This window comes from Balaenoptera borealis (assembly GCF_965194805.1).
Source record: "Balaenoptera borealis genome assembly, chromosome: 17".
NCBI lineage: Eukaryota > Metazoa > Chordata > Mammalia > Artiodactyla > Balaenopteridae > Balaenoptera > Balaenoptera borealis.
Window position 1 is genome coordinate 9,180,278 of NC_138876.1, and position 22,765 is coordinate 9,203,042.

Sequence of the window (22,765 nt, forward strand, 5' to 3'; positions counted from 1 at the left end):
TCTATCTGTATAGAATACCTTGTCTTCATAAAAAATACTACAGATAAGATGCACTCAGCAGTAAGATAACATGCGTTCCAGTTACAAAAGGCTCCTGGAATTGAAATCTATTGTAAACTATACCATAGTAGGTTCAGCAATTTCAAACATAACTCATAACATTGAGTTGGTAAAGAAAGTATGAGACAAAAGGCACTTTAAAAAGAATTTGCAACAAACTACTGAAACAGGACAAAGAGCTGAAAGTGAAGCATAATTCTTTACCTGGAAAACCAAGGTAATGGGTTAACAATCAAGACACTGGGAGGGTTCTGAATTGTGAGGCTCAAGAACATTAATCTGTGATAACAAAGTTGTCCATTTACTAGTCAAGAATACTTGCAAGATTAGAGAAGTTAAAAGAAGCTAACTTTTTAAAGCAATGGACAAACGTTGCAGGTTGAACTGTGTTCCCACAAAAAAGATATGTTGAAGTCCTAACCCCAGTACCTGTGAATGTGACCTTATTTGGAAACAGAGTTTTTGCACATGGAATCAAATTAAAAGGAGGTCATCCTGGATTAGGGTGGGCCCTTAATCCAAAAACTGGTACCCTCCTAAAGAGAAAGATAAGACAAGTGGATAAGAGAAAGAGGAGACACACAGGGAAGAAGGCCACATTGAAGACAGGAAGAGATGAGATTCATGCTGCCACAAACCAAGGAACTCTAAGGCTTGCCAGCAGCCACCAGAGCTAGAAGAGGCAAGGACGGCTCCTTCCCTAGAGACTTATGGGGGAGCATGGCCCTGCCCACACCTTATTTCAGACTTCTAGGTTCTGGAACTGTGAGAATATTCTGTTGTCTTAAGCCACTTGGCTTATGGTACCTTGTACATGGCAGCTTTGAAAAACTAACACAAGTAAGATTTCATATAACATGGAGGCCAGTAAATTCTGTATTTGCTAGATATTAAGATATGTACCATTCCTGAAATCAACTCAAATGCCAAAATGACTATAAGTCAGCCTTCAGAGAATTTAGTAGCATACCAAATAACTGAGCCATGAAAAGAAAGAATTTTTGTTCCATTCTACCAATTTTCTTCTAGTGCTAGATATACTTCACCATAAGTTTAAGTAAATGAATATTTGGTTATAGTAAAAGAAAAAGTTACTATGCCATCAGTTTACATCGAAGTTTAATAAATAAGCATGGCTTAGAAAATGGAAATATTGTAACTAAAAAAATCTGTTTCACTTTCATGTCTCACATAGCTATTATGGGTTGAACTGTATACCCCTCAAAAATTCATATGCTGAAGTCCTAACTCCCAGGGCGTTAGAATGTGACCTTATTTAGAGATAAGGTTTTGCAGAGGCAATTAAGTGAGGATGAAGTCATTAGAGTGGGCCCTAATCCAATATATCTGGTATCCTTATAAAAAGGGAAAATTAAGAGACAGACATGCATACAGGGAGAACTCCAGATGAACATGAAATTGGCCATCTACAAGCCAGATCTAAAGACCTGGAACACACCCTTCCCTCACAGCCCTCAGAAGGAAGCAACTCGGCCAACACCTTGATTTCAGACTTCTGACCTCCAAAACTGTGAGCCAATAAACTCGTTGCTCAAGTCACTCAGTTTGTGGTATTTTATTACAGCAGCCCTAGTAAACTAACACAACAGCAAATACTAAATGCAAGTTCCCTGTGGCACAAATTCTGGTTTCATGGATATAATGCAAAATATAGTAGAAAACCAGAAGACCTAACCTAATCTACCCCAGGAATACCCTGTTCTTATCTATTCCTTATCTGCCAGTCTGATTCTTTCAGAATGCATTCAACCAATATTTGACCATCTACTATATTCCAGATTTTATCTTCCTTAATGCTCATAACTGTATGAGGTAGGTATCAACATCTATAGGTTACAAATAGGAAATCAGAAAGATAAAAGTAATTTGTCCAAGGTCACACAACTCAAAGTTGTGGATCCACTTAAGAGCCTGTGCTCTTAACAGTTTCTATACTGTACTGCCTTCCTGAGATGGTTTTTTTATTTTTTTCTTTAAATAAGCTGAACTGTTTAATATGGAGAGTAGAGCAACAGAGTCAAAATACTTCACAGCTGCCCAAAGATTATACTCTTGTTACCAAGCTCTCCATCAAGTCAGATGGCAGAGAATGGAGAAGTGACACCCTGCCTGAGAACCTGTCATGTTACAAAACTTCCCACTTCGAGAAAGTGTCTTCTTTTCCTATTGTAGGTTACTCTGAGCTCTAAAATATCCCTAAGAATACAAGAACATCATGAAAGGAAAAATGAGAAGCTTTTGTTAGGCTATTAGATTGCCCCCACAAAAAGTTACTGGTGAATTCCCAGCACACCTGACAACAAACAAGAGCTGTATGGAGCTCAGCCACTGAAAAAAGGGGGAGAGAACCTCATTACTTACAAAATCACAGCCAAATGACAACCGCTGTTTAGGATGTCTTAAAGCTTCCCTATCCACTGTGCACTGTGAGTTTCAGCTTGTGACAACGAAATACTCCCAAAACTAACAAGGAAAATAACAGAAGCATTTATATGTAAACTTTCACAAAACTCTAGCAGCAAATCCATACTTAAAGCAAGTTGCAGTTTTGAAGCTACAACCCATTTTCACTTTGTAGAAATAAGGTGGGAATCCTTTGCTTTATTATAATTTGGGCATGCAGAGGAAAAAGTCTAGTTAATTCTCCCCTCTACAAACTAAAACACTCGTTTTGGGATTACGGTAATCTGACACTGGATGATTTCAGATTTTTAAATTTAAAAATATACTGTGTAAGTTTTAAAATCCAGAGGAAAAAATATCTGATTTATAATAAAGAGGTTAAAAAGAACTAGAATTTCACAATCTTGCCACTCAGTATCTTTAATTTTAGCAAGTCTCCTAACACCGTGCAATTTATCGAATTGTGAGTCCTACTGAATCAAAATCTGGGGGAAAGGAAAGGTTGGGCATCTAGGATTTCACATTTATAATCACTGCTCAGGTAATTTGTACAGTTTTTATTTTACATAAAAATCAAGCCTTTCCATATACTTAATACAGGTAAGCAAGTTATATATCTCAATACAGCTGTCCTTAAAAATCAATTATTTCCATCAGTATACTTACTGTGACCTTAATAAGTATTTGTAATACCAAGGTCACAGTTTAAAACCCTACTGCTACCCTACTGTCCACAATGAAAACCTGGATATTAAAAAAAGATAAAGGTGGGGTTTTCTGCAGATTTTTAGCTAAGTTCTTTAAAAAACAAAAACAAAAACAAAAAAACACCAACACATCCAAATCCAATTTCTGCTTAAACGAGCTAAGGCACTGTAGTCAGGAAAATAAACCCTTAAATCAAAAGATACTAACTTGTCCCCATTACAGACATAAAGAATCCACCACAGACGATGACTAGGATCTTTCTCAGTGAACCAGATGTTTGAGTTATTTTTAATTAAAAATTCTCTGAATATTTCAAAAGTAGGATATGAGTTATTTCAGGCAAAATCCAAAACAGCATTAAAATTCCCCAACGACTTAAATTTTAACAAATTCTTATTTCCTTATTAGTCACAGAGTAACAAAAGGGTTAAATCTGGGGTGTTTGTAACTTCCAAAATTATTTTCAGAACGAATACATTCAATATACCAACGGCATTGATTCTTCTTACAGATTTCACAACACCCACGGTGTCTATGCCATATGTTGAAGATTTTCATTTGACTTGAGATGATTAAATTTCCTGATTAAACAGTAAAGGGAAAGATAGGGAACACTCTCATTATGTATCCAAACAGAATATATATTTAATTTCTCTATCCAAAGTTTGAAGATAGGAAAATATAACACAGGACTTGCTGAGTGGGTCTAGCTAAGTACAAAGTTTAATTTAAAAAACATTAAGCTACTAATTTAAACTTTCGAGGTTCAGTGCTTGACATAGTCTCCCCAAAACTTCCAGCTAAAACATAAAGACTCTAAACATTTTGTATTCACTTGGGTAACACAATGTCAAAAGCCTAAGACTTCTTTAAATTAGGTATTCTTTTAATTTATTATACACATTATGGTCACAGCATGCACAACTTTTATGTTAATCAAAACTCTTAAGGAAATCTAATCTTCTCTAATATCTTTTTTAATGAATCATAAACCAAAATCTGATGCTACCCGAAGATTTCAATGTATTGCTATATCTTCCTCAAGTTCAAAGGTAAGACTTATAACAACGAATGCATGGAAGAAATAAAAAACACGGCAACTTTCTGTGGCATTTATACACAAAGGGAGAACCTGGAAATCTATACACATTTGTGGTATTCATGTTATTACCACAACTACAAAAAGAAACTATTCACTCTTGAAAATTAAAAGGGAACAAGAGAAAATCATCTCACTTTTGTGTAAATACTCAGATTCTTTAGCAAGGTTGAATACAGTGAAATTTTAGATTTAAAAAATTAAGAATGGTGGAATCAACTGCCATTCCAGCAAAAGCTCTGCAGCCAAACCACACTTAATTGTACTCACCCCTCCCTAATGTTCTTGAAACCACTGGATACAAAGCTTTTAAAATTATTCAGCCCTTAACCAGCATGTTGCTGTACCCTATCAGGGCAGGCAGCAAAAAGAGCAGCAATATTTCTTTGCTGCTGAAAAGAGACGAGAGGCTGTTTACTCCATGTCACTGAGTAAATACGCAGAAAGCAATGGATAGGGAAGGGAAAAAAGAGGAGTATCAGCTGTGTGGGGGGAGAATGTGGTGCTCAACACTCAAAGAGCTAACTGATGCTCTCAGGTGACCGCTCCAGTCTCTAAATGCCCCCTCAGTTCTCTGTCTGAAGTAAAGCAGTTCCTCAGCAAGTTTACATAAGCATTGTATCTGCCACGAGCAGATCATTCAGTTCTTCCACAAATACACGTTAACAGTGAGACTCAAAGAAGACAGCATGGGATGATAAGTTACTAATAGTTTAGTTCTATATGAAAGTTTTAGATTACATATGTGGAGCTTCCCTAATTTCTACCTGCAAATTGCACAATTTAGCTTGTCTACCCAGGAATTATAGAACAGCTTACATCCTCTCAACCAACTATAATTTGACAATCTCTTCCCTCAGCTAGGAAGCAGTGACAAGTTAATGACATAAGTACAGGATAGTACATACCACAATTAAGACACACAATCATCTTTACGGTTTTAAAGTAAGATTTTTTTTTTTCCTAACAACACTTCATAAATCATCATCGTCAAAGCCTCACATCAAACAGTAAGCGACTGTCCAGCTTCTTTTCCTCGCTACACTGAAATGCTTGCAGTGCATCTATAAATAAAGGGACTGTCACGAGCCTTACCTAGTTCTTGTCACGCACGCATTTGTTTTAGCAATGTTCCACCTGCTCCCTCTGCCTATTCCATCCTTAAATGAACGTGTTCCTCGAGGGTCTGCCTCAGCATCTTTACTCCCTTCACAACCTATCCTTTAGTAATTTCATCCACTGTTATTCCTACAAATGTACCCTGAAAGCCCTGTAAGGCACCACACACTTATCATACCCTAAGATGGACTCACCTGCCTTCTCCAAAAAGTCCCTGTATCATACCAGAGCAGTTCACCCGAACGATCACGCCTGAAATCTGGGAGTGAATCCTGACTCCTCCTTCTCCCTCAACCCCTCATCCAATGAATCCTATGAATTGTACTTTCTCAACAATATTCAGATTTCTACACTGCAATCCATCCCACTACTATCATCCAAGTCCAAAAGCCCACCACTCAGACTACTGTATTCTAATAACCTCTAACTGCTCTCCCTCCAACCTCGCTCATGTGTTTCCATAGCAACCTGTGTTTCTCCTTTAGTAATCTGAGTCACTCTACAAATATACACCGAATGTGTACCATGAGCCACCTACTGTATCAAAAACTATATATACGTTGGCAAAGAAAACAGGCATTAGGTGCTTGTAATTAGTCTGGTGAGGAAGATAAGTGTCTGGTCAGCACTTGTCTTCCTCACCAGATTAAGCTTCATGAGAGCAGAGAAGATGTCCGGGGTGATGCCCATGTGTCTAGTATGAGGTACTGCTGTGTCCTCAGTGCCTGTAATAACTGGCACATACTAGGCGTTGATAAGTATGTGTTGCTTAAAAGACAAAATTACCAAATATATATATGGCCTTAAAGTCGTCACGCACCCCAGCACCAATGACTTACTCCCGCCAGCTGTTGGTTACTTCCACCTGTGTGACTCAAACATCTTCCCCAAACCCGCACTCTCACCTCTGGTAACTACTCAGGCTGAGGACGCCATCTCCCACTCACCTTTTCCTTGCGATCTCTCTGTGAACCCCACAGCACTTTCTCAGGGGGCTTGCCATTTCCTTCTTTGTGTGATAGCCATCTACACAAGGTTCTATAAACTGGATAGACTTTTTAAAGCTAGGGACTGCTTTATTCATCCCCATATTCCCCACCTATCACTGCCTTGCACATGTAGGCACTAAAATAATCTGCTGAGTGAATCAATCCCTAAGAGAAATCCAACAGGAAAATAAAGACTGAAAGAGAATGTTTGTGACTCCAAGAGTATAGAGACAGCACCTATGACCAAAACGACTACAAGGAGAGATGAGACAACTCCATTCCCGGAGATCGTTAGAGCAAAAGCAGCTGAGACACCATCAGCTAAATGGCTTTGGTTTTGCCTCTAGGTCCCTAAGCTTTTGATTCTAAAATATCTTACGTTCTTGTCAAAAGGCATATTCTAATGCCTAAGACCATAAATTTCAAACTTTTTAAAAAGGAAACAATGTTATTTACCTCCTGAAATTGGAGGCAGAATCTTACCATAAGACAGATTAAAGACAGAGCTGGCCCGGCTGAAGCTGGGTCAGGCAGAGAGGCCTACCTGCTCTTTCAGCACTCTCTCCACACAACAGTCCCTACTATATTTCCATGGAAGACATTCTGAAAACTTATGTCTAGCGGTAGCTCAAACTTCCCTTGTGCCACCCTCCAATACAGATCAGGAACAACATGTAATGCTCAGGAACTCCCAACGAGAATCCTGTGCCAGGGGATGGAGCTTTAGTAAAGGTAATACAAACAGAACTGACCTGGGGCAGTTTCTTCCCTCAATCTCCTGGACCTGAGCTGTTCCATTTCGTAAAGATGGCGCAGTAAGACAAACCTGGGGCAGCTTCCCAAAGGTGCTCCCATCCTTGGAAGACCAAGTGATGAAGCAGGATGGAATCAAGGGAAAAGGCAGCATGGAGTAGACAAATTATTTAAGGCTGTTTCTGATCCGGGCTGTGAACTGAAAAAGAAACTGGACCCCTGAAGTTCACATAGTCCAGCCAGCTAAGAGAATGGGAAAAACCCATAGGGACTTAGACCCCAAATCCTAGCTATTACACATCTGCCTGGACTACCCTCCCCTGTAGATGCCTTCTGGAACCAGCTGCAGCAAAGGGTAACAATCCAAGAAGCAATTCTAATTCTGATTCTGATTCTAATCCCATGTTCATAAAGTATTTCTACCTCTAAAGCACAATTACATAAATTCTACTGCATCTAAATCTCCCTGAGAAGTATTATCATTTTCCATTGAATGGATCAAATAGTTAATAAAAATACTTATAACTAAGTTCAAAAAACAATTTATGTCAGATGTCATAAACGGACCACTCCTTTCGACTTCCAGGCCAGTCCTTTAGCCTGGCCAGTGCCTTTTGCCATTTACGAGGGCCCAGGCATTGACCGCAGCAAATCTGAACATCTTATATTTCATTTTCCCTGCCCAGCGGGAGTGAGATCCATTTAAAGTTAAGTGCAACCACAGCACAGAGAACTTTGTAGCAAATTGCCAAGACAGCTGTTCAAAAAGCCAATTAAATAGCAGGGGTGTGAAGAACACTTAGAATTATCCAGAAAACTGGATACAGTACAGCAGAAATACCCTGGAGTTCAGGTAATGAACTCACCAACTAAGGATAAAACCAAAAATAATGGCATTGAGGAGAATGAAAGTCCTCTTGAAGACTGCAGAGCAAAAGGTTTAATGCCCATTTTTTAGAATATGGCAAACTTGATGCAGAGGTACAATGACAAAAGCTGAGTAGTGATTCCTTCTTTAATAAAAATTAGAATCATGCTATCTAATAATACCTAAAGTTAGGAAGCAGTAAATAAATATGCAGAAGGGAGGATATGACAGCCTATACAGAAAGAGGAAAATTAATAGTAGCTCCTGCTTGATTTCGAGCATATGCGAAAGCAGGCTCATTTTAAGAGTGGAATAAACCTGGCAAATACAAATGATGAAAGAATTTTGACAGGTTTGACATATTAATCATAGGAGGAATTGCCAACATCCATTTTGTGATCATACTTCCCTAGAATTGTGTTCATTCTACAATACACAATCATTCAGGGAAATAAAAACAAAAAAAGCCTACAAGCTCCCAATAAACCAAACCCAAAGTGATTCATCTCAACCTTTCAGGTTTTCACAACTGGAACCACCACTTAATAAATCAGAAATTATTTCTTCCTCCTTTCAGAATAAAACACCAATGATAAGCATTTGCTATCACCTGACAGTAGCAATCAGACAGTAAATGCACTGTTTTCCTAAGCCGTATATATACATACACACACAATCAACACTATCTGATCAGTTACCCAAAATTCTTTTCTATGGGCTAAAGGAAGAACCAGTTAGTTCAGGGCAATATTTTGTTTCATTTAGGTTTTGGAAAGAATTACGAAAATGTTGAAAAAAATTATGGTAAAGTTGTAAAAAAAAAACTTAAGCATCTTTTTCTGATTGTGGATTATATGCTAACTGTAGAAACTCTGGAAAACACAAATTATAGAAAAGAAAATAAAAACAGTTCATAATCCCAGTGCTTTCGTAAGTATTTTAAATGGCTGCATGATATTTTGTTGCAAGGATGTTCTATATTCAATTTGCACCACTTCCCCATTATTGAATATTAAAGTTTCTAGGTTTTTACTATTTTACAAATATTAAGGTGACAGACACCTCAGTGCAGACATCCTAGTGCAGTTTATGTTTTTAATCATTTCTTAAGGATTCCCAAAAGTGAAATTACTGGGTCAATGAGTAAAAGCATTATCAGAGCACTTGATAAAATATTGCCAAATTACTTTCCAAGAATTGTACCAATTTAAACTTCTGCCTTTTCTACTGCACCTCACCACCACCTTTGCCTATTACTGTTAAAGTCTTCGGTAATGCGATAAACCTAAAATGATTTCAGCTTCTAATGAGCATTTCTTTATTAGTAAAATTGAGCCATCTCCCCCCAAATCTTTATCGATCATTTGTACTTAGACTTTGACAAGCATACGTGTGTGCTTTAACCACGGAGGGTTGGTGGTATTTTGCTTTCCGATTTGTATAAATACTGCAAATATTGATCTCTTATATTTGATGTTAACTTTGAATCCTTCTTCAAATCTTTAGCCACAGATTTTTATAATACTTCTATACCATACCTTTCCATCCCCCATAAAGGTAGTATGAAGTAGTACATAAAGGTAGTTATGTAGTTGTGAATACCCACCCAGTATTCAGGTGACCTGGGGTCATTCCATACCTAAGTTGAGCTATATAATAGGTAAGATGTGGCTTTCTCCTAAGAACTAGTGCTTTCATTTGACTCGGGGGGGAAAAAGGGCCTCTGCTTCCCACGACACAGGTTTCTTTCCTTTTAGAGAGGTACCTGTGGGTGGGGGAGGGGACAATACTGAAAATCACATCCTAGGAGACCAGAGAAAGATGGCGGCAGCTGTTTTTCTTTGAAGTTGCCCACCCCAAATCACCCGAAGTGGGAGTCCAGGCAGATGGAGTTTCCCGAGAAAGCGGGGCTCCCTCCACCCACCTGCCCCTCTACTCAGGTGATAGAGCTTTGGGAGGTGCTTAGAACCATACCAAACTCCTGAGATGGAAGTGAGGTAATGGGGGGCGGGGGGGACCTTCTCACTCTGGCTCCCCAAAGAAGCTGGACAGGGTCAGGCAAGACCCCACCCTGACCCAACAGATCACTGCTGACCAGATCAGGCCTGTAGTCTGCTTGGACCTCCAGGTTGAGAAGGTAATCTCTGGGGAGCACATTGTAGGGACCCTGGATGGGAAAGCAGGCCAGGCTGTGGCCACAGCTTGGTCTATAACATTTAATATTTAGAACAGTGGTTCTCAACCCAGGGACAATTCCCCCCCCCCAGGGGACATTTGGCAATGTCTGAAGACATTTTTGGTTGTCACAGCTTTAGGGGACAGGGAGAATTACTACTAGCTTCTAGTGGGTAGAGGCCAGAGAAGCTGCTACACATCCTACAATGCACAGGAAAGCCCTAGACCTCCCAAACAAGAAATGATCCAGTCCAAGACATCAAGAGAGCAAGAATTGAGAAACCCGAATTTAGACTATGATTTGCGGGCCTCCATTTGTATTCTTGTCTCAGGTATTGCAAATATTTCAGGCAGGTGTGCTAAGAATCTAATCATAAACTATAAAACTTTTTATAACACTGTTTTTATGGGAAAAAAAGTTATTTCAGGTTATAGTATCCAAAGAATAACTTCTCTGACTCCAGTTAGAATTCATTCTTTTATTCAACATTTACCAAGTACCTATTATGTGATCAGGCATAGTGCTAAGCAAAAGTGACAGTGTTAAAGGAAACTGATAGGATCTGAGGACTGCAGATTCAACTCCTGCCCGGCTTGGAGCAGTGCAGTGTGAAAAAAGAACTGGGACCGTGAAGTCACACCTATCCACTTCCAATCCCAGCTCCACCACTTACTGTCATTAGGCATGTTACTTGACTTCCCCGAACCAATCTCTTCATTTCTATAATTGGTCAAATAGGACCCTCCTCAATGTCGGAGACAACTAAGTAAGATCATTCCTGTAAAGCACAAAGTATATTGCCTCGTACACAATCAATATCCAATAATCAATTTCTATTACTAAGAGGAAATTTTAAGTTTTTAAGTAACCACTAAGTTGGAAACTGCTAATATGCCTACAAAATAGCCACTAACTGTGACTGTGACAGCTGGAACACAATTTTAGTCACGTTAATTGCACAGCATCTTACATCCTTCAAATTCTGGCTCCTTTCTCCTTCTCCAGCCTCATCTCCCATGACCTACATCGTCTTTAATGCAGCCCCGTGTCCCCATGAGTGGGGACAGATTGAAAGATGAGATCTGGTAGTAACCAAAACATGTCAGGCCAAAGGTCGCTGTGAGAAAGAAAACTCTTCAGCTATAACTCTGGCAGTGTACATAGGTGCTGGGTGGGAGAAGGAGAAAAGGGGGTGAGGGGCAGAGAGGGAGAGAGAACGAACAAACACAAAAGGTTCACAAGCCAGTAACAGATCAAGTTTACTTGTCATGTGTTTCTAAATGAAAACACTTTCACCAGCATTCATCCCTCACTTCACAATTCACCTATATTCTGCACTTATTTCATAAGAATGGACTGAAAAATAAGTCAAATATAATCAACCTCATCAATGGAAAAATCCACACACAGATGGACCACATTACCACAGCCTAACAAATGCGGCCAGATATCAATGCCAACATCTAAATGAGAGAAGAAAGCATTACCCACAAATAATTACTGAAAGTATAGTTTAACAGCAAAGAATGGTTAATAGTTACAGTTTCCCTTAGCCAATATACAATGTTTTCATATATAATAAAAGGGCACATTTTATTGGACCTGCTTTGAGACAAGTTATCTGTCAGCTAACAAGTCCCTTTCATATAAGTAGTTTATTAAAAAGTTTACATCTATACCTATATAACCAAGCATCTACCTAGCACACCACTGGAATCCCCGGCGATCTCTGCTCAGATTCCTGTGACAAGACAGAAGCAAAGGCAAAAATGTTAAATATTCTTTTAAGTTCACATGTCTGATGTAAGTTTTGGCCAAGCTCACTTTTGCCTTAGTGTAACTCCAGGGAAAATTTTTTAAAAAGATAAACTATTATCAACTTAGCTATGGAAAAATAAACATTATCTATGCTCAGTGTGATTATGGATAGGAACCCTAACCTAAACCCTAACCCGAGGTCTGTGTTCAAGTCCTGGTTCTACTCCATCTGTGATCTTAGCCGAGTTACTGAAACTCACCGAGTCTCAGTCTCCTGATATGCAAAATAAAATGAAACGATTGGATTGAGAAGCTTTAACGTTTCTTCCACTCAAATTCTGATACAGGGTTTGGAAAATCTTCACAATCAAAATGTTTCTTAACGATCCTTTGGGTGTAGGAGGATGAAATGAAGGCCTTTAGAGAAATGATGTGACAAATTACAGGTTTGTAGATTTGAAAAGATCGTTTAGTGAAACAGTCTTGAAATCTGTGCTTAGTGATTATTGCAAACTACTGCCTGAAAATACACAGTGACATGACCACAGAACTGTTCCTGTGTCGCAGCAACTTCCTGTCACCATCCTTCCAGGTAGCTGTTTTCTGAAAAAGAGTCTATGGATCTCCGAAATAAGTCCAATGAAGCGACTATTAACACTCATGAGATATGCCATCGTTCAGCCTTCAGGGGTGTACTATGCGCCACTGGATTCTACTTACCAATTCCAGTTTCAATGACTGAGGGTATCAATATTCCAAATAAGCAACAAAATAGCAAGAGTAGAATAATTCTATGACTTGGAATAAGGGTCACTCTCAGAACTACAGAGTCTGAAAAGACCCTAGTGATCATCTCCAACACTTTCATTTTACAGAAAAGCATTACATTTATTTCACTAAATGCTTAAGGATTAACTGGCTGAGCATGTATGTACATGAGCCTCCTAACTCATTTGACATTAGAAAGAAAAAAAGCTTCGCTTATTGGGGGGTGGGGGGTGTTCCTTCCTAAAAAATCCCTAAAGAAAATAATAATTTTGCTGGGAATTACTTATTCTACATGCAGAATTTCCGAGAAGTACTAATATCCATACACTATCACAGCTATTTTGGTGGTTCTGGTCACAAAAGAAGAGAAAAAGGCAATTATGAACACAACTGACTTCACACGTGTACCACCAATCGGTAACACACTTTTAAGCAACCACAGAAACTGTACCATAATAAATATTAACAGCAATGATAGATAACTCAAATATTTCACTTGCCCTCCAGTCAGGTCACAGATCTTGTAATCCTAACTATGCAAAGTACACCGTGGCTCATCCTTGTGTCATTCTGCATTGTAAATCACACAATTAAGGGGAAAAAAAAGTCTTCTATCCACTCTATGGGGCTAAATAACCTTAGAACATAACTTAAAAACGCTGTTTAATTGCCATTTTACCAATAAAGTCCACTTGAAGCCTTAACTTTTAAGAAAGGTGTTCCTCCCCCACCCCCTTTGCTTTCTAAGAAAGTAAAAGATTAGCACAGTGCTAATTCACTTGTTAACATGAATATAAATTTAGGAACAAAAAATTGACAATAATACTGATGATGATATTCCTCCAGTCTAGAAGAATAAGATATAAACTGCTGACATACGTACGGGATACAAAAATCCAAGAACATCAAGTTTAGGACACACAGGACTGGGTTAAGAGAACAAAATCCACCTAACCCATACATATGTGAGGAGTTATTAGTAATCTTTACATCAAGATTGTTTAAAAAGTCGTAACAGCGTTACATAAACCTTTCTAGTATCAGGAAATAATTCCTCTTTACCCACCACTGGACAAAACATGCATTTGAGGCTGACCTGGAAATCCAATGTCCCATGTGTCTACAAAAATAAGGACAATTAGGAAAAGTTATGAATTCTAAGAAATATGAACTAATTGGAAACATACCGCCAAGTGTTTCAAGATTCTACAGCATGAAACGCTTGCAAGAGCCCTACTTGAAAAGAATCTCAAATCAATCATCATCATGCTTGCTCTACGTCCAAAATCAGGAGCTTCCCTAGTCTGCACGTATCCAGATAGGTCACCGGGTTTAAAGTCACATGGTGATTCTCTGGGTCGTTTTAACATTTGTCGTTGGTAGTGTTATAGTACCCTGTTTGTCCAAAACGCCTCCACTATCCAGCAATTTTCAAACTTCAGGGTCCCTCAGTAACACGTAGGACACGCAGATTCCAGGGCCCAAGCTCCAGAATCTTATTCAACGTGTCTAGGGAGGAACCCTACACCTGCATTTTCAATCAGCTGCCAGTTGGATCTGAAGCCGGTGGGTCCAACAAGTTCCCCCAAAGAGCACCTGCTTCAACCCCCGGGACGTGTCACAGAGAAAAGTCAGGGCTGCTGGGACTTCGGGCGCCGCGGGGAAGGGCTCTGGGCCAGGCCGGAGCGTCCCACCAGGAGATGCCTGGTCCTCGAGCAAGTGAGGAGGCAATGGCGATGGAACGGAGCTATTTTCAGCATTTCCATAAAGTGCCATTTAGCTCTGCTGGAGAAAGAGCTGGACTTCCAAGTCCCACAGGTCAAGCTTACTAGCAGCTCTGCCACTTACTAGCCGTGCGTCCTTAGCGCTCGGACCTCGGTTTCCCCGTCTGTGCAACGGGCTCCCACGCCACCCCACCGGGGAAGCCTAAGCCCAAACGAAACTAACTCGGCCGGTCGCCGGCACTTCCTGGCTCTCCCCGGCCCGGCCCGCCTGCCCCGCCGCCCCGCCGGACGGCGACACCGGAGTACGCGCCCAGCGGGCCGCCGCCTCCCAACGCTCCCCGCCCGGTCCGACCCTCGGCCGGCCACTCACGGGTAGGCATGGTGACCCCGAGCCGCGCTCGCCGCCGGGCCGAGGCTCAGCGGGGCCTCGCCAGGCGCGCCGACGGCACCATGACGGGCAGGGGCCGGGCCGGGGAGACCGGGACGAGGCGAAGGGCGAAGGACGAAGGGCGAAGGGCGGAGGGCGCAGACGCGGACCCCGCGGCTCACGCAAAGGAAGCTGGCAACAAGGGCCGCCGCCAGCCCAGCTCCGCGCCGGACGATACTTGGGCGTCCGCACGCCCTGACGTCAGCACGTCACCGACGTCTCGGCCCCGCCTCCACAGGGAGGCAAAGCTCCGGGCAGGGAGGGGCTGCGTGCTGGGGCTTGGGGAAGTTGGCGAGGACAGGGCCGCGCGTAGGGTCACTTCGGGCTTCGTTTTATTGTCAGACCCTCCTGATTTGAGTCATATTCATTTTCATGAACCCTTATGCGAGGTGCATTAGCAATATTTGTTTCTTGCAACTGCACCCGTTTATGAGGTTGTGAGGCTACGCGTGATGGCCTTGAGTGCATCGAGTACCCGTAGGCTTTTTCTTTTATAAGCTCTTGAACTTGCAGTGTGTTCTGTATTCTCTGAAAACGTGATTTGAGACGCATGGAGGTCATCCGGGGCGACGGCTGCGCCTGTTCTGAGAGGACAGCAAGTGTAATTTCCTCTTGTTCTGTGCCGCATCTTCTTTATCCATTCATCCGATGATGGACACTTAGGTTGCTTCCATGTCCTGGCTATTGTAAATAGAGCTGCAATGAACATTGTGGTACATGTCTCTTTTTGAATTATGGTTTTCTCAGGGTATATGCCCAGTAGTGGGATTGCTGGGTCGTATGGTAGTTCTATTTTTAGTTTTTTAAGGAACCTCCATACTGTTCTCCATAGTGGCTGTATCAATTTACATTTCCCACCAACAGTGCAAGAGTGTTCCCTTTTCTCCACACCCTCTCCAGCATTTATTGTTTCTAGATTTTTTGATGATGGCCTTTCTGACCGGTGTGAGATGATATCTCATTGTAGTTTTGATTTGCATTTCTCTAATGATTAATGATGTTGAGCATTCTTTCATGTGTTTGTTGGCAATCTGTATATCTTCTTTGGAGAAATGTCTATTTAGGTCTTCTGCCCATTTTTGGATTGGGTTGTTTGTTTTTTTGTTATTGAGCCGCATGAGCTGCTTGTAAATCTTGGAGATTAATCCTTTGTCAGTTGCTTCATTTGCAAATATTGCAAATATCCTCTTGTTCTGATGGTGACTTTCAGAGAGATTTCACGCCTCAGGAGTCAGTTTCCTCCAGAGAGGGCGGTTCTGTCCACTTGACTGAGTCACTTTTCTTTACTCTCTGAATGTCATTGATAATTGATGTATCTAATAGTCACCGACCTAAGCGAATACTTGGAGCCCAGAGCCTTCAGCAACCCACATACGCTTAGCTAGTCCCTGTGGGCTGTGGACAGCCAGTATGGAGAAGTTGAAGGAAACCACAGAGGTCTCAGCCAGTGTTTCTCAAAGTGGCTCAAGATCCTCTTGTGCCTGAATCACCTGGGAACCTGTTAAAAATCAGATTCCTGCCTTCCTAGCTGAACCCCGATGGATCACACTTGAGGGTGATTCAAATACCTATTTAAGTTTGAGATCCTTTGTCCTAGTGCCAACATTCTGGTTAAGAAATGATATTGTGCAGTACTGAAAGAAGAAGAAAAAGAAGGTGAAGATAAGAGGCGGGAGGGCTTGAGGGAAACTAGTCTTGAGGTGGACTTCTAAGAAAGCAGAATTTGAGTTAGCAAAGACCTGGAGAGCTCTTAAAGAGGCTGGGGGAGGGTGGAGGGCAATTTAGAGTGAGTCAGGGAAGTGTGTACAAATGCTATGTAGGAGGCTGTCTCTTGCTTAAGGGTATAAGGGGCAGATTACCAAATACTTGGTTTTCTTTCAATGCATCGTTGCATATTTTTATCATCTATAACATCTTTCCTGCTCCCAGTTTTCTTCCCCAGACTTTCACAACATCTTGATTTGCCTCTACTGTAGCATTTTCCCCACTGAATCCTAATTAAACTGCATACGTGCTTGTATTCTACCACTGGGCTGTACACATTTCAGAAAATGGCAAAAACCATATTCTGTTCATATTTCTGTATTCCTGCCTGGCACACAGTAGGGGGACTAGAGCATGTTAATGTAATAACTATGTAAATAAAGTACATATTTATTCACTGGATGTAAAAACAAAACAGGTACAATGGGCGAGTTAATGAACAACTTTACATGCAAGCTTGGAATATGTCCTTTAAGAAACCACTCTAGGTTCTTTATAAGGACAGTAGCATTGAATTATCAACAACAGGGTTCTACGGAGCCGACAGCATGACAGAAAAACCATGGAGGGAAGACCTCGATTTTGATACGGAAGGGAGTGTTAGGTGCATAGTATTGGTGGCTGTGGAAAAGGAAAGGGCTGAATCTTACTGCAGAAGAAGACTCTCTGGGATTTGCTGGCTGCTGACTTGGGAGCAAAAGCAGGCATCTGTTAGTTACGAAACTCCAAGTTTACGGAATGAGGAAACGGAAGAGCAGTAGGCAACTTGGGAAGGAAAGCTGCTTTAGGGAGGAGGTGTGAAGAGAAGGTGTGAGTTTCTCTTTTACGTATTAGGCTTGAGATGACATCCAAGAGAAACATCCGAGAGAACAGATCTGAAGGCAGCTGGGCATACCAGGCTGAAGGCAGGCAGAGGGATCTCAAGAAGAGAGATTTGGGAATCTTTGGCCCTGGGACAAAAGCTGAAGGCAAGAGTCAGAGAAAGCCTGCTGAGGGAGGGTGTGGAGCCAAAATGACAGAGATAGAGGAGATCCAGAGGGCACAGTGCCCAGGAAGGCAAAGGAGGATATGATGCGGAATGACAGACATCTCTGCTTACATTGTTCAAAAAAGATGCAAATCCCAGAGGCCCTGAGATAGTTTGGCCCATACTGGGTTCTGTGTTTTTAACTGTTTTTTTTTTTTTTTTTTTTAATCCCCTGGACCTTTTGGTTTTGTATAGTTGCCAGAAATAAAATCTGCAGCCAAAGATCCTGAGGAAGGAAGGAAGGACAGGTCAAAGTCAGGAATAATAATATCCTGATGATTGGTTCACATATACCACACCTAAGTGTTTTCCTAGTTAGTACACGTAGGCTTTTGGTAACACAGTTACCGTACAGACCCCCTTTCCCTGTCAAATCCTCTGGATCAAGTTCTGCCTCTGTATCACCCCTCCCCTTACCCCCAATTTCTAGAAGACTGATTCTGCCACCACCTTCTTAGTAGTTGAGCTAAGAGTGTTTGCCTCTCCTGGACCTCTTTTGAATACCCTTCCCATCCCCTCTGTGCCAGTGCTTCTCTCTTAAAGCCCGATTTGAACTGGTAGGAACTGGGCTTTATCCATCTCCGTGTCCGCACACTTCCCAGCTCTCGTTCTTACACACTGTGTAGGGCCAACACCAAGATGAGCCATTAGATAGGTCCCTCTTCCAGGAAGGATGCCTGCCTGATAATATCAGTTAAGATGGTGTTAGAAAGATCATTGTCAACATCCTATCAGAGTATTTGCTTTTAGCCCAAATTGCCCAAAATAGCTCTGCTTCATGTTTAGTCCAGTATTTATTCCAATTTCCAAATCAAGCACTGAGACGATTCACTTTTAATTAACACGCATTTTCGTGTTAAAAGGTATATATATATATATATATATATATATATTTTTTTTTTTTTTTGGCTGCATTGCGTCTTCGTTGCTGCGCACGGGCTTTCTCTAGTTGTGGCGAGCGGGGGCTACTCTTGTTGCAGTGCGCTTCTTTTGTAGCGGAGCATGGCCTCTAGGTGCGCGGGCTTCAGTAGTTGTGGCTCACGGGCTCAGTAGTTGTGGCTCACTGGCTCTAGAGTGCAGATTCAGTAGTTGTAGTGCAGAGGCTTAGTTGCTCCGCAGCACGTGGGATCTTCCCGGACCAGGACTCAAACCCATGTCCCCTGCATTGGCAGGCAGATTCTTAACCACTGCGCCACCAAGGAAGTACAGTGTTCAAAGGTATTTGCCAGCAAATTTACAGTTTATAGGAAACAACTGTAAGGTTACTTACTTCTCCCAAAAGGTCAAAATGATGCAACTTGATGCTCTCATTGCTTAGTTTTCTTTCTCACTAAATATTTATATCAGTAATATGCCCTTCTTGTTTCATTTCTTTCCATTCTATTTCTACCATTGCCTAATAGTGACTCAGGGCTTTCTGGTTCTTATGAGGCATCAAAAGTACAGACTTTGGACTTGGAAAACGTGGGTCTGAATACTGCCTTCCCCCTTACCTGGCCTTTTGACAATCTTTGACCTCTCTGGACTTAATTTTCCTCAATTTTAAAATCAAGAGACATTCCTGTGTTGTAACATTCTATGAGTCCCCTCAAGGCAGTAGTTCTCAAACTTGACTGAACTTTGGAATCACCAGGGGAGCTTTTAAAAATACCCATGCCCGGTTCCCACTCCCCAGATTCTGATGTAGTTTGGTCTGCAGTGTGGCCTGGGTGTGGACCTAATTTCAAAGCTCTCCAGATGTTTCTGTGTGTAACCAAAGTGGAGCACCATTCTCTTAGAAAAGACTTGAAGTATGATGAGACTCTAATCATACATGTCATACATCTCATCAGGCCATTTCTGTTGCCATTTAAGCTCATGCATTTGAGATCACTGCACTCTGAATGCCAGAGTAATTTTCTCACTACCGTCCTAGCCAAAGTCGTTGGAAACACACGAGACCAAAGGAAAAGGATGAGCCTCTAATCCAGAAGGTCATTCCTAACCCCTCTCTGTGCCAACTAGGACAGCATGCGAGGCACACGCTCCTGATCAGCCCACGAGCCAAATGTCACAGGCATCTGTGCTTTAGAAAGAGAATTGCAAATGGATGGGGAGCAAAATCCTGAGATAATAAGGCGAAGAGTTCTTGATTAGGTCAGACAAAACAGCTGGAAACTCTTCGTTAGAAACACTATCATTTTAAACAATTAGAGGAAAGCATTATCTCTCATTGTTATTTACTAAAATGCTAGCTAGATTTAGCATTTAACATAGGGTGTAGTGGAGCTGCTAAAAGGAGAGAGAGGAAAAAGCTCCTTAAACACAGGGGCATTCCTGGCAGTGAGATCCTTTACAAGACTTTTAATGACAAATGGAATGACATCTTGTGTATTGGGGTATTCCCTCTACATGGAGCATATTAGGTGCTTAATAAACATTTGAGGAAGAGAGGGAGAAAGAGAGGGAAGAAGGGGGGAGCATAAACATAAAGGACATAAAGACAAGAAGCAAACATAGATAAATCAAAGTACATGGGCTTCCCTGGTGGCGCAGTGGTTGAGAATCTGCCTGCCAATGCAGGGGACAAGGGTTCGAGCCCTGATCTGGGAAGATCCCACATGCCGTGGAGCAACTGGGCCCGTGAGCCACAACTACTGAGCCTGCGCGTCTGGAGCCTGTGCTCTGCAACAAGAGAGGCCACGATAGTGAGAGGCCCGCGCACCGCGATGAAGAGTGGCCTCCGCTTGCCGCAACTAGAGAAAGCCCTCGCACAGAAACGAAGACCCAACACAGCCAAAAAAATAAATAAATAATTAAAAACAAAACAAAACAAAAAAACCAAAGTACATGATTCTTTTCCCATATAGGTTATTACAGAATATTGAGTAAAGTTCCCTGTGCTATACTGTAGGTCCTTGTTGCTTATCTATTTTATATATAGTGGTGTGTGTAAGTTAATCCCAAACTCCTAATTTGTCCCCCTCTTCCACGTTTCCCCTTTGGTAACCATAAGTTTGTTTTCGAAATCTGTGAACCTGTTTCTGTTTTGTAAATAAATCCATTTATATCATTTTTAAAATTAGATTCTACATATGAGTAATATCATATTATATTTGTCTTTCTCTGTCTGACTTACTTCACTTAGTATGATGATCCCTAGGTCCATCCATGTTACTACAAATGGCATTATTTCATTCTTTTTAATGGCTGAGCAATATTCCATTGCATATATGTACCACATCTTCTCTACCCATTCCCCTGTCATTGGACACTTAGGTTGCTTCCATGTCTTGGCTATTGTAAATAGTGCTGCAATGAACACTGGAGTGCATGTATCTTTTTGAATTATGGTTTTCCCCGGATATATGCCCAGGAATGGGATTGCTGGATCATATGGTAGTTCTACATTTAGTTTTTTAAGGAACCTCCATACTGTTCTCCACAGTGGTTCTACCAATTTACATTCCCGCCAACAATGTAGGAGAGTTCTCTTTTCGCCACACCCTCTCCAACATTTGTTATTTGTAACTTTTTAATGATGGTCATTCTGACCCGTGTGAGGTGATACCTCATTGTAGTTTTGATTTGCATTTCTCTGATAATTAGTGATGTTGAGCATCTTTTCATGTGCTTTTCTGGCTATCTATATAAGCAAACTTGATTTGATTTCTCATCTATATTTACTATAAGAAAGAATGCACTGATAAGGCTGATGTAAACTCCTGGCTTTTCTGACAGTTGTATTTCTCATCACGTGGACATCTGATCTATATACCTCTCATGATTTTAGTCAAGGTGAATAGGCAGGCCAGGGCATACCAAAGCATACTCACACCTCTGTTTTTTGCATTAATTGCCATATGGTATTACATGATCTCATCCCCCTGGCCACTGCTAAACGAACAAGACTTTAATTCATTCATGCATGCATTCATTCATTTAAAAAAATATACTGAGTGCTTACTATATATCAGATATCCACGAGGTGCTGGGACCTACCATCACCAATTGATGATGATAGCAATGTGGTAAGGTAGACAGTAAATATGTACATGAACAACTATGTCATTACAAATTATAAGTGCTGTAAAGCAAATTAATAGGGTTCTGGTGATAAAGAGAAATAAGAGTAGAGGGGAGATTTACTTATTAGATAGAGGGGTCGGAGAAGACCTCTCCATTGGTTTACCAAAGTCCAGGCACTAAGTGTGGTCCATTGCAGATGCAGACACTAAAGGGATGCATTTGTAATAGAGAAGTTAACGACAGTAATAAAACCAATTAAAAGGGGCTTCCCTGGTGGCGCAGTGGTTAAGAATCCGCCTGCCAATGCAGGGGACACGGGTTTGAGCCTTGGTCTGGGAAGATCCCACATGCCACAAAGCGACTAAGCCCGTGCGCCACAACTGCTAAGCCTGCGCTCTAGAGCCAGCGAGCCACAACTACTGAGCCCACGTGCCACAGCTGCTGAAGCCCACGCGCCTAGAGCCCGTGCTCCTCAACAAGAGAGGCCACCGCAATGAGAGGCCCGCGCACCGCAACAAAGAGTGGCCCCTGCTCGCCCCAACTAGAGAAAACTCGTGTGCAGCAACGAGGACCCAATGCAGCCAAAAATAAATAAATAAAAAATAAATTAAAGTACAGAATCTTTAAAAAATAATAATAATAAATTTTAAAAAAACCAATTAAAAGTGTGTCTGCTTTTTATTATCACCACGTGCTGGCCATTGTAAACAATATCAGTGATAAAATAATCTGAAAAAGTCTTTCGTTGGTCTAAGTTCTACTCAATTGCTCGGGTTACTGTGAGTTCTAATAATTTACATGTAATGTAATTTGTATTATTTATCCTTTAACAAACATAATATTCTCTGTGAAAGTCACTTTGAAGAACTCCCAATCATAAAACCGAGCCTCGACGCACATGGACATAGCTGTTTTAAAATTTTAAAAATGCAGAACCACTCTGAACCACTCTGAACTCACTGTCAGATAAAAGTGGTTCTGAATGGTTCCAGCTCTCTTCTGGTTCAATTCCCGTCTGCAAGTTCTGTGGCACAACATAACCCTGCAATTAAGTAGTAGAATTGAAATAAACCATGATAGTGCTGTGATTACC

The 22,765-nt window shown here is 41.2% G+C and overlaps 1 protein-coding gene across 2 annotated transcripts in view; it reads right to left on the reverse strand.

The window, feature by feature from the left end:
- Positions 1 to 15,082, reverse strand: part of EFR3A (EFR3 homolog A) — an 89,128-nt gene extending 74,046 nt beyond the window's left edge. Inside the window, exon 1 of one of the 2 annotated variants that reach the window (XM_082363769.1) lies at positions 14,817 to 15,082. Coding sequence is in view for 1 of the 2 variants with exons in the window: in XM_082363768.1 (XP_082219894.1) it covers positions 14,817 to 14,826 (10 nt within the window). In the remaining variant the exon portion in view is untranslated. The remainder of the gene's footprint in view (positions 1 to 14,816) is intronic. The other variant, XM_082363768.1, reaches the window with a different exon arrangement.
- Positions 15,083 to 22,765: the final 7,683 nt, after the last annotated feature.